The sequence below is a fragment of the Vipera berus genome (genome assembly GCF_964194415.1).
Source record: "Vipera berus genome assembly, chromosome: 2".
Lineage (NCBI taxonomy): Eukaryota > Metazoa > Chordata > Lepidosauria > Squamata > Viperidae > Vipera > Vipera berus.
Genome location: NC_138203.1, coordinates 204864622 through 204876742, shown reverse-complemented (window position 1 = coordinate 204876742; position 12121 = coordinate 204864622). Strand labels below are relative to the sequence as shown.

General features: G+C 41.8%; 1 protein-coding gene across 1 annotated transcript in view; it reads left to right on the top strand.

The window, feature by feature from the left end:
- Positions 1-12121, top strand: part of COL23A1 (collagen type XXIII alpha 1 chain) — a gene marked incomplete at its 5' end in the record, with an annotated part of 327729 nt that overhangs the window by 279619 nt on the left and 35989 nt on the right. The window contains 5 exons of the mRNA XM_081319969.1: positions 865-891; positions 2945-2971; positions 5053-5097; positions 6126-6188; positions 7260-7322. Of these exons, the coding sequence (XP_081176095.1) occupies positions 865-891; positions 2945-2971; positions 5053-5097; positions 6126-6188; positions 7260-7322 (225 nt within the window). The remainder of the gene's footprint in view (positions 1-864; positions 892-2944; positions 2972-5052; positions 5098-6125; positions 6189-7259; positions 7323-12121) is intronic.

Genomic DNA, 12121 nt, shown 5'->3' with positions numbered 1-12121 from the left:
GGAGCTATGAAACAGGAACTAATCAAGCGGTTGTCTTCAGCAAACCAGCCCTCCCACGCATTCCCCTTTTATACAGTTCAGGGTGTGGCTTCTCTCTGCCTCCTTCCGAGGTGCCCCATTGCCTTCCTCTGTTTACTCCTGATTGACTGCCTCCTGCGTCGGGCGTCCTTGAACAGGGCCAGCTGTGGGTCATCTTCATCCATGCTGTCAGGGTCACACAGCTAGGTCTCCGTCGTGACCAGGTGGGAGGGGCCTGGCTGAGGGCTCTCATCAGCAAGATCTTCAACCCCCTCAGCAAGCTCTTCAACACCCCCCTCCTCCTCTGAGTCGTCCGACCCAACTGCCGAACCCACAGGCTGACCCTGAATCACAACACCTTGATAGAACAGCAATGTGAAGGAATTCCGTGTGATTATTCCACTGAGCAATGGCAGATCTATTAGAAAAATCTATTCTCAGGATAGGTTTTTTTTAATGCATTAGCCATTCTTAATCTTTTCTTTAATAACTAATTGTTGATACCCCATCCTTGAATTTGAAGAATGATACGAGTTTTATTTACCAAAAAACATTAAATGAGATGAAATCTATTTTTGTGCTCGGTGTTAAGTCTAATTATTGATTGTGTGGTGTTATCTGCATGTCGCTTGAGTGAGCTGATAAGACGGTGATTCCTAAATCAACGGAATACCTAAAGTTTTTTTTTTTCTCAAACAGAAAATGCAATGTGATTTTTTTAAAAAAAAATCTCCACATTTCTTTCCTTCACTGTTATGCTGGTAGACAGATTTTTAGAAAATAGATTTTGAAATGAAATATATTGTTGGTCTAATATGAAATATATATATTTATGTTGTTTTTTAGGGTGAGAAAGGAGAAGCTGGTACCATGGTTAGTATGCAAAATATGATATTAAAGCCATCTGTAATGAAGTGTTCACATGTTAAATATGGGATAGTTACATAAGTATAACTCAAAAGTTTCTTCCTGTTTTCTGAGTCACTGTGTCCTCTGTCTAAGAACTTTAACGGGTGACTTCATTTCGTCTTAGTCACTAATGACTATTGTTTACTTCCATCCACTTTTGGTTCCTAATCCAATTGTTTCTCCACCTCTCCTGTGCTAAACAGAGAATAACAGTAGCCAAGTTAAAGTAGTATGCAGGACTGAAACAACCAGTCTGCTTTGATGAGTAACTTTCTGAACTAAACTGTGGGCCATCACTGCCCTCCTCTTAAAGTAGTTCTGTGTCGTTTCCCACATTTTATTATCTTGTAAGGAGCCTTTTAAATCCATTTCTTTAGAATACTATTTCTTTTAAGTGGTATTTGCATTTGGCTGAAATTCCAAACTTCAGAATGAGAATATTGAAAGCTCATCATCTTGATGTTACCACAGCCAGGGCTTTTTTTCTCATAGAACGCTCAGAACGGAGTTCCGGCACCTTTTTTTGGATGGAACCTTGTAGGGTAGGCAAGGCTGGTTGTATGACATGTGTGAGTTCCGGCACCTTTTTCTTTTACAAAAAAAAGCACTGACCACAGCTATCTGCTAATATTTTATATTTTAGAGAAATTGGCTATAGTCTCGTAGAAGAAGTAATGCGCTACATTTTCTTCCACACTTTTTATATGTCTTTATTGTTCCCAGTGCTTTTTGTTGCACTAGTAGTGTGTTATTTGTAAAAGGTCATAATGAGTAAAATGTTTTCAGTTTAGTTGTAGAGTATCAAACAAATCTAAGAGATCGAACTAAAAGAGAATAACTTCAAAAATGAGATAAGCACCATAAAATATATTTTCCTACACAGTTGTCTTTTAAAACCAGCTTGCAACAATTTAATTCTGAGACTGCAAATACTCAGAAACACTGAATTACTTCTATCTCCAATTCACTGTATCAGTTAGTTAGATTCGTGGGGGTTTTTTCTCTTTGAGTGAAGTCGTGAGGAAAGGGGTTGGTCAGGGAAAAACACTTTTCTTGAAGTTCCGAGGGTTGTGCACATGGCAGGAAGGGAAACGGGACTCCTGTTTACCTTTTGGTGATCTTCCTTTTGAACAGCCTGAAGGCATGAATCAGGAACATCCCCATGTTTACATTTTGACTCCTTAACTTTAACATTGAAGTAATGTTAAAAGGGTCATTTCTGCAGTCTAAAGTTACTTCTTACTTATCATGGAATTTAAACATAGGCCTTTTGAAATAAGTGCATGAAATCTGTTATCCATAAGATGTAATAACCCCAGGTTATTTAAGAGGAATTGCATCAGTTTATTTATTTATTTATTTATTTATTTATTTATTTATTTATTTATTTATTTATTTATTTATTTATTTATTTATTTTTATTTATATACCACCCTTTTCCCGAGGGACTCAGGGCGGTTTACAGGGCAAATTAAAACAGTGCAATGTACAGATTAAAATAAAATTAAATTAATAGCCCCCAAAGAGTTTAAAATTTAAAATTTAAAACCTTAAAACCCCTCAGTCCAGGCCGGCTAACTCAAATAGCCAGGTTTTTAGGTCCCGGCGAAACGAGCGAAGGTCGGGGGCGATCTGGAGTTCCACAGGCAGTTGATTCCATAGGGCAGGCGTGCCCACCGAGAACGCTCTCACCCTGGGGATCGCCCGCCGGCACTCCCTGACCGGTGGGACCCTGAGGAGGCCCTCCCTGTGGGAGTGCACAGGACGATGGGAAGTTGATGCTGGCAGCAGGTGCCCCCTAAGATAATCCGGACCCATGCCATTTAGGGTTTTATAGGTCATCACCACCAGTTGTTGGCAAAAGAATTGAATTTTAGTACATTGGAAAAGATAGTTTTAAGATCAATGTGAACTAGTATTTTCATTTTTATTACTTTTGTTTTCTCATGCCTATCTTTTTTTGCATCTCTCATATTAAGTGTTTTACTTACTTACTTACTTACTTATTTATTTAAAGGGTGAACCTGGTATTCCAGGAAAAAAAGTAAGTTGTGTTTTCTTATTTTTCTCGAAAGCTACCTACATTTAGATATCTTGTAAGCAATCATGCAAACAAGCCCTAAGATTTGGTTAGGGTGAGGTGGCTACCAGAATAGCAAATGCTGGAGAGATGTGAAGTCAGAAGTACAAGTTTGGGCATTTCATCTATCTGCCTCTTCAATAGCTCCTTTTCTCCGAAGCTGGTACTTCAACACTAATGCTTGCTTGACACTTGACTAAGGCCATCCCAGTGCGTCATGGGCAATGCTCCTGAAAATGGTCCCTCACCAAGTGAGCAAACAGAGAAGCAACCAGGTCAAACCTGTCTCTCTTTTGGACAAGTGCATGTCTTGCTCTGTTTATGCAACACACACTGAGGCAGCTCTATGTATAGGACTGAACATGCAGCAAATAGATGCCAGAAAGAGTAATGAAGGAGCAGCATTTTTATTATTATTATGAACTGTATTACTGGAGGATAATATTTATCACTTCTTTCTTTCTTTCTTTCTTTCTTTCTTTCTTTCTTTCTTTCTTTCTTTCTTTCTTTCTTCTTTTTTCTTCTTTCTTTCTTTCTTTCTTTCTTTCTTTCCTTCTTTCTATTTGTATCCTGCCTTTATTATTTTTACATATAACTCAAGGCAGTGAACGTGTCCAACACATCTTTCTCCCTCCTATTTTCTCCACAACAACCACCTTTTGAGGTGGGTTGGGCTGAGAAAGAGTGACTGGCCCAAGATTAGCCATCCAGCTTTCATAGCTATGGAAAGACTAAGGCGGAACTCACAGTCTCCCGCTTTCTAGCTTGGTGCCTCATTCTCTCTTCATCCTCTTTCCCACTTATAGGAGACTGAGACAGATAGTTCTTTTTACAGATGTTGAGCAATTGCAGAGATTCTTTGAAATGAAGTCAAAGATCATATTGAAAAAAAGAAAATAAATTGATGAATGTAAAATAAAGGAAAGAGTTATATGCCTGCACTTTCTGAGCTGGCCTTCTGCCCTCTGACTCATTGGCAGTTTTGAAATTAGATTGGATTGGATTTTCACATTAGTTGTCTTCAGTTCAAAGAGTGAGGAGACAACCAAATGACTTCAGAAGTTTGGAAACAAGATATTTGTTTAGAGTCCTTGGTGCTTTCTGAGCTTGATTATTTTCTTGCAGACATTTCATTACCCAAACTAGGTAACATCATCAGTCCTAGCACTGATGATGTTACCTAATGAAATGCTTGCAAGAAAACCAAGCTCAGAGATGACCAAGGACTCCTCATTTCAACCCTGAGTTATAACTATTCTCCTTTATTAGATATTTGTTCATCTAGTAAAGGAGATGAACATTTGTAAAATTTATTCTCTGTTGGTTTCAATGTCATAATGGCTGTTGGTCAAACTTAATAAAGTATAGATTATTATGTTAAAAAATAGAGATACCTGGGCTGTGATTTGTACAATGTTACATTTTACACTCCGGCTTCTCTCCTTACAAGTTTCTGCTTGTATTCTTTTTTAAAAATGACTTTTGAATGCTTAATATTTTTTCATCATTCATTAAAGTAATTGCTTTTTAATTTTACTAATTTTTATGGTGATTTTTATTTATCAATCGTGAGTTGTTTTTAATACAGTGCCCCATAGACTTACATTAGTGGTACAAGCCCTAAACCACACATTATAATCATACATTTATACAAAGCAAAAATGCTCAATAATACCAGTGATATTTGAATCCTGCAGTGTGAAAGAGATTGATCACATGAATTTTGAGAATCAGTTTATAAGCCAAATCAAAGCTTAATGATATCTTACTAAAATATTCTGTCCATGTAAAATATAGAGATGATTGATGCATAGCCATCAGAATTTCAATAAGATATGGCTACCAGATTTTATAAATATATTTAAGGATTAAAATTCAGTGGGTTCCACAGGTAAGATTCCTCCTATAAATGCAAGCAATCTCTTTAAAAGAAAAATATTTATTCCCGCTTTTAAATTAAATCCAGTTAATAATTACTTTGTGATGCTGGCAAACATTACACACGCCTACATTTCAGTCTCACCTATACATGTTCTGTTTATTAGGGAGATGCTGGGACTCCAGGAGAACCAGGGGTTCAAGGACCAAAGGTAAATGTCATTTTTATAGCTCACTCTTTCTGGCTGTGTGGAAGCATGAGCATAGGACTGGGCTTTAAAACAAAAAGCATTGTTGAGATCTGAGGAGACAGGGCAAGTGGGCTAATGATGAAATGTGTGCCCTGACAAATATAGTACTTGCAGATAATATTATGATGTAAGTAAAAAAGATTGGAGTGTGCATTATAACATTGCAATGTACACTTCATCATTTTTCATATTATTGATAGGGATGGATGGCTATAAACAGCACAAACATCTATAGGATTGAAAAGCTAAGCCTTGTAATATCTGTTTGAGGGGGAAAAACATTATTTTTGTAGCCAGTTTCAATTTCATGAATATCTGTAAATACATCCATAATATTTGATTCTTAATACATGTATTGATTGAGAGTCAAGGTAATTTACAACTATATCAGGCAACGTATATGAATCTAGCTCAGTGGCTACAATTGCAATTGGCAATTCCATCACTAAGCATCATGGTCACTAAGAGGAAAATCACATGATCACAATGGACTTATCATCTCACTTACCCTTCGGTCATTAAATGAAATATCTTGGGCTATGACATACAACTTCACTTCCAAATTCTCCACTAACTCTGCTTGTTGCAAGCTGGTCACAAAGGGCCCAAATGGCAATCACGGGACACTGCGACAGTCATAAATATGAGGATTGGTCACAAATCCATTGTTTTTATACCGTTGTAATTTCAAATAGTTGCTAAACAAGCAGTCGGTAAGCAAGAGCCATCTGTATATCACTGAATCAAGAACTGAAAATTTCTATTTGGCTGATGACATTGGGCTTTATTAATGGTTAAGCAAATATAACAGTTTGAACAAACAAATCTGAACTGCATTTAGAATTCAGATACTACTTTAAAGATGTCCTGTTTGATTTTTTCTTAAATAGAAAAATTATAATCATGTATAGCAAATAAAATCAGTTAAGACTTTAATATGAATATTGCTTCTCAAGTAATGATTGATACCAGATTGTTTTTAAATTCAGGGAGATCAAGGAACATCTGGGCCCCAAGGAGAGAATGGTATTCAGGGGGTGCCAGGGTCAAAGGTGAGCATCTAATCAAATAGCATCATGTGATTTGTGAATGTCCCGCATTCAGATGAAGAATTTTCTGGGCACCACTTTTAGACATTTGCAGGCAAGCAAGCATTGCCCTAGGCACAGATGGGCTTCTGAAGCCCAAAGAGAATAAGACTAGCATATGCTTTGCTTCAAAACTAAAATTTCTTTGAATTTATTTCAAACAACCAGGAAGTATTAGCCTAAATGGGGAAAAGGCATTGTTTCAAGAAGTGGCTTCTTCAGATTAAACTTAGAAAATGTTTTCAAATAGTAGCAGCTCTCTTTGAATACAGTTTCTAAGGAGGCAAGGTAACTCTGCCATTTTTAAATTTTTATTTGACTATAGTGTTTATTTTTATAAGCCTCAGGTTTTATTTATTTTAGCTTATTGTTTGTACATTTTGTTGATTCCCTTGAATCTCTTTCCAATACAAAATGGTATTAAACCACTTGAAGTACAAGAGGAAAGCATGTTAATGTATTAAGAGGGTTTTTTATTATGTATTTGTTTATTTTTTGTATCCTGCCTTTATTATTTTTACAAATAACTCAAGGTAGTGAACATATCCAACACACCTTCCTCCTCCTATTTTCTCCACAACGACAAACCTGTGAGGTGGGCTGGGCTGAGAGATAGTGACTGGCCCAAAGTCACCCAGCTAGAAATCACAACCTCCTGTTTTCTAGTCTGGTGCCTTAACCGCTAGACCAATTGGCTTTCTTTTGTACTTTTATAGTACAAAAATCTCTTTCCAAGGTGTTTGGAAGAGTGGGAAGCATTGGCCAGTATTGAAGAATAGGTGTAAATAGGCCATCAGAGCTTACAGGTTTGGGATGCCTGGGATTAAATTAACTAATTGATGCTTGGAAACTTTTTCCCCACTTCAATTGCTCTTCTTGAAAACACATGGAGTATGCAAGGTAGGTTATGCCCAGTGGACAAAAAGGGCGCAAACAAGCTACAGAGCCAAAAGTAAGGAAAGGGAAAGGCTACTACAGCTGAATGCTGACTTGCTTGACAACTGTTTTCCATTGGGCCTCTTTCAAATGTTGCAGGGAGAACCAGGAAGCATTGGTGGAAAGGGAGAAAAAGGCATAGATGGGCTACCAGGGCCAAAGGTAAGGAGAGCACGAGAAAAGCATGCTATGATTAGCACACTGACTGATTTTCATTCAAAAATGGCAGAATGGTAAGAGTGAAACACATACATGACACACACCTAACCATACTATATACAACATTTCTTTAACTTTCTCTTGCTGAAAGAAGAGACTAGAAAAAAGAAGCGGAGAGGACCCAAAATAAATATCTCTGAGGTGCCATTCACTTCTGTGGACAAAAAGAACCCATTACGGATGAATACTCCTCTTACTGTCTTTATTATTGAAATGAAATGTTTGAGGGTTGATTCCATAGTTCCCCATGAGCCTTACATATTATTAAATGAATTGTGGCATAAAGGAAACTTGATTTATTTATTAAATTTAAATAGCAACTCAACATATGCAACATAAGCTTGGGTAACTCAGGTTTTTTTTAAAAAAAACATAACACAGAAACTTCCAGCAACCCCAACTGTGACACATCCCCCCACCACAAAGACTTTTACTGGGCTCCAGCCTCACATTACCCCGACCCTTGTGGGACAAGCCAGATCTTCAAGTCTATTTGGTGGTGCAGTGCTTGGAATGCAGTATTGCAGGTTAACTCTGCCCACTGCCAGGAGTTCAGTTCTCACTGACTCAAGGTTGACTCAGCCTTCCATCCTTCTGTGGTCAGTAAAATGAGGATCCAGATTGTTGGGGGCTATATTCTGACTCTGCAAACCGCCCAAAGAGTGGTATATAAGTTTAAGGGCTAGTGCTAGTGCTATTTTTAGAAAACCAGATCTCAGGGGAAAGATTGCTCCAAACGAAAGAGCTATAACCAAAAAGACACCCTGCCTAGGTCCCACAAAATGGCAACATTGATTGTAAGATTGTAATCCACCCAGATTCATGTGACAGCAAGATGGGCAGCAAATAAATTTAATAAGCAAACATTTAAGAAAGGGACCTGGAGTGCATCCTCCCCATCAGCCCTAGATGAATGGGCAGATATTCTCAACAAAGGGTGGCACCACAAATAACTTGCCCTTGTGCTATTCATTCTTTAAAGATGATAACCTTGAATCACATCCAGGAAGAAATAGGGAACCACTGCAGTTCCCCCAGCAGTGTAATATTTATTTATTTATTTATTTATTTATTATATTTTTATACCGCCCTTCTCCCGAAGGACTCAGGGCGGTGTACAGGGCAATAAATATAAAAAACAGAATACAAAAGTTAAAAAATGATTAAATATAATGCCCAAATTTAAAATTTAAAACAATAATTAAAAACATATTAAAACCCCAACCCTAACCCATCAGACCAGGTCAGATTGCTCAAATAAATACGTTTTTAGATCGCGCCGGAAGGAGCGAAGGTCGGGGGCCATCCGGAGCTCAACCAGCAAGCGGTTCCACAGGTCTGGCGTGCCCACCAATTGGCGGGCCACCAATCGGCATTCTTTGATCGGAGGCACCCTGAGGAGGCCCTCTCTGTGGGAGCGCACTGGACAGAGGGAAGTTGACGCCGGCCACAGGTGTTGCCGTAGGTAATCCGGACCCATGCCATGTAGAGCTTTGTAACTCATTACCAACACCTTGAATCTCACCCGGAGGACAACCGGCAGCCAATGCAGCTCGCGGAGCAAAGGTGTAACATGGGAGTATCGGGAAACTCCCAGTACAACTCGCGCGGCTGCATTCTGCACCAGTTGGAGCCTCCGAGTGGACTTCAAGGGCAGCCCCATGTAGAGAGCATTACAGTAGTCTAGATGAGAGGTCACGAGCGCATGAGTGACTGTATGCAAGGCATCCTGGTCCAGATAGGGTCACAACTGGCGCACCAGGCGAACCTGGGCAAAGGCCCCCCTAGTCACAGCTCCAATATGCTCTTCTAAAGAGAGCTGTGAATCTAGAAGGACCCCCAAGTTGCGCGCCCTATCTACGGGGGGTAATAGCTCACCCCCCATGGCCAGAGATGGAATAATCGGAATTTCCCAGGATGCCGGCACGAACAGCCACTCAGTCTTGTCAGGGTTGAGCCAAAGCCTGTTCCTCCCCATCCAGACCCGGACCGCCTCCAGGCAGCAGGACATCACGTCGAGGGTATCACTGGGGTGGTTTGGGGTCGAAATAAAAAGCTGGGTATCATCATACTGATGATACCCAACTCCAAAACCACGAATGATCTCACCCAGCGGCTTCATGTAGATGTTGAACAGGAGAGGCGAGAGGACCGATCCCTGAGGGACTCCACAAATGAGAGGCCTCAAGGTCGACCTCTTCCCCCCTGCCAACACCGACTGCGAACGTCCCAGAAGGTAGGAGGAGAACCACTGGAGAACTGAGCCTCCCACTCCCAACCCCTTGAGACGTCGCAGCAAGATACCATGGTCGATGGTATCAAAAGCCGCTGAGAGGTCTAAAAGGACTAGGACAGAAGAGCAACCCCTGTCCTGAGCCCGCCAGAGATCATTCACCAGCGCGACCAATGCTGTCTCCGTGCTGTACCCGGGCCTGAAGCCCGATTGGTATGGGTCTAGATAATCAGCTTCATCCAAGAACAAAGGGAGCTGTTGCGCCACCACGCTCTCAACAACCTTCGCCAGAAAGCGAAGGTTGGAGACTGGACGAAAGTTGTTTAATATTGCTGGGTCCAAGGCAGGCTTCTTGAGGAGGGGTCTCACCACCGCCTCCTTCAAGGCGGCAGGAAAGCTACCCTCACTCAAAGAGGCAGTAATCACTGCCTGGAGCCAGCCTCGTGTCCCATCCCGGGCCGCATAAGTCAGCCAGGAGGGACACGGGTCCAACAAACACGTGGTGGAGCTCAGCTTCCCCATGATCTTGTCCACTTCTTCAGGAGTCACAGGATCGAACTCCTCCCAGATAACATCGACAAGGCTGCCCGTATCCTCATCGTCAGACTCTGCCCAGTCGGAGTCCAGACCAGTCCGGATCCGAGTGATTTTGTCCGACAGAAATCAACTAAACTCCTCGGCCCGACCCTGCAAGGGTTCCTCCCTCACCTCCCGATTAAGGAGAGAGCGAGTTACTCTAAACAGGGCGGCCGGGTGATTATCTGCGGACGCGATGAGGGTGGCAAAGTGGTTAGACCTTGCCACCCTCATCACCGCGAGATAAGTTCTCGTGAACGACCGTAGTCGTAACCGGTCGGATTTGGATCGGCTGGATCTCCAACAGCTCTCTAGGCCCCGTCTCCGACGCTTCATCTCCCGGAGCTCCATGGAGAACCATGGAGCCCATTGGGATCTGCGCCGGGTCAAGGGCCACATGGGTACAACTTGGTCGAGTGCCTCTGTGGCTGCCTTTTCCCAGGCTTCCACTAGGGCATTGACCGAGCTGTGGGCAAAGGAGGCAGGTGGGGGCCCAAGCACCGCCTGGAACCACTCAGGGTCCATCAGGCGCCTAGGACGGAACCATCTCATTGGCTCAACAACCCCACAACGGGGAGTGGCAAAATGGAAGACCAACCACAGGAGATGATGATCGGTCCATGACAGGGGTGTAATAATTGGGGAACACCCCCCCCAAGATCATCTAACCACCGTCCGGATAGAAAAACCAAATCGAGCGTATGAACCCCCCCCCATGAGTTGGGCCCTGAATAACCTGCATCAGGCCCATGGCCGTCATGGAAGCCATGAACTCCCGAGCTAACTCAGATGATCCTCCCAGGGATGGTAGGTTGAAGTCACCCAAAACTATAAGTTTGGGGAACTCAACCACCAACCCTGAAAGGATATCGAGAAGCTCAGGCAGGGCTGCTGCTACGCGACTAGGCGAAAAGTACACCAGCAGCAAGCCCAACTGAGCTCTAGGGCCACATCTCAGGAGGAGGGACTCACACCCGACTATCTGGACTATGGTGGCCTCCCGCGGACATAAGGTCTCCCTCACAACTACTGCCACTCCACCGCCCCTACTCCACGGAGCTCAGCCCAGCATGTCCGCCATCTTGGGCATGCGCAAATATGGGGTAAGCTATAGGCTACCAAAAACTGTCCATGCCATCATATTTTAGATCAATTGTAATTTTCATCTGGTATTCAAGAGCAGCCCCAAACAGAGCACAATTTAGTAATCCAACTAGGAAATCACCAGAGCATGAAGGACCATTAGCAAGGCCTCCCAGTCCAGGAATGAGTGCAATTGGTGCACAAATGAATATGTGCAAAGACACATATACCCCAGCCACAATTGCTACCTGCTGAGCAGGAGCCATGAATCTAGGAGGAACCCCAAATTATTCACAGCTGGAGTCAAAGAAAATGCCTCACTGGAAGTTCTCTGCCTTGCTATGGTTGGATGGAAGCTGATTCATCCCCATTCAAATCCTTACAGCCTCCAGGCAGTGGGCCAGCATCAAGACAGCATTTCTTGGTCAGCCAGGTTTGATGATATATAGCTGTGGTATCATCAAGGTCCTGATGATAACAAATCCAGTTCCATTGGATGACCTCTCACCCCAATCTCACCTACATGTTAAATTTGTTCATTTGTTCATTTATTCTTTAGGTATTTGTTTATACAGGGCCAATTTAATCATCCTTGTGACTTGAATTAGCGCTTGTAAGTTGAATACTAAAACTGATTATAGCTTTCTTTGTGCTTTTAAGTGGAAGAAAGTGGTACTTCAAAATGCCTGAAGGTACTGTCCTTTTAAATGCGGCAACATTCCTAATTTGTAGCATTGAGATTACTGTCATGTTTACTTTTTGCTGTTTTTGTCAGTTAAATTGGATAGTTATTTAAAACTGCTTGGCTTTCCAGTCATGTGACATACATAATCTTACATATTCAGAAAAT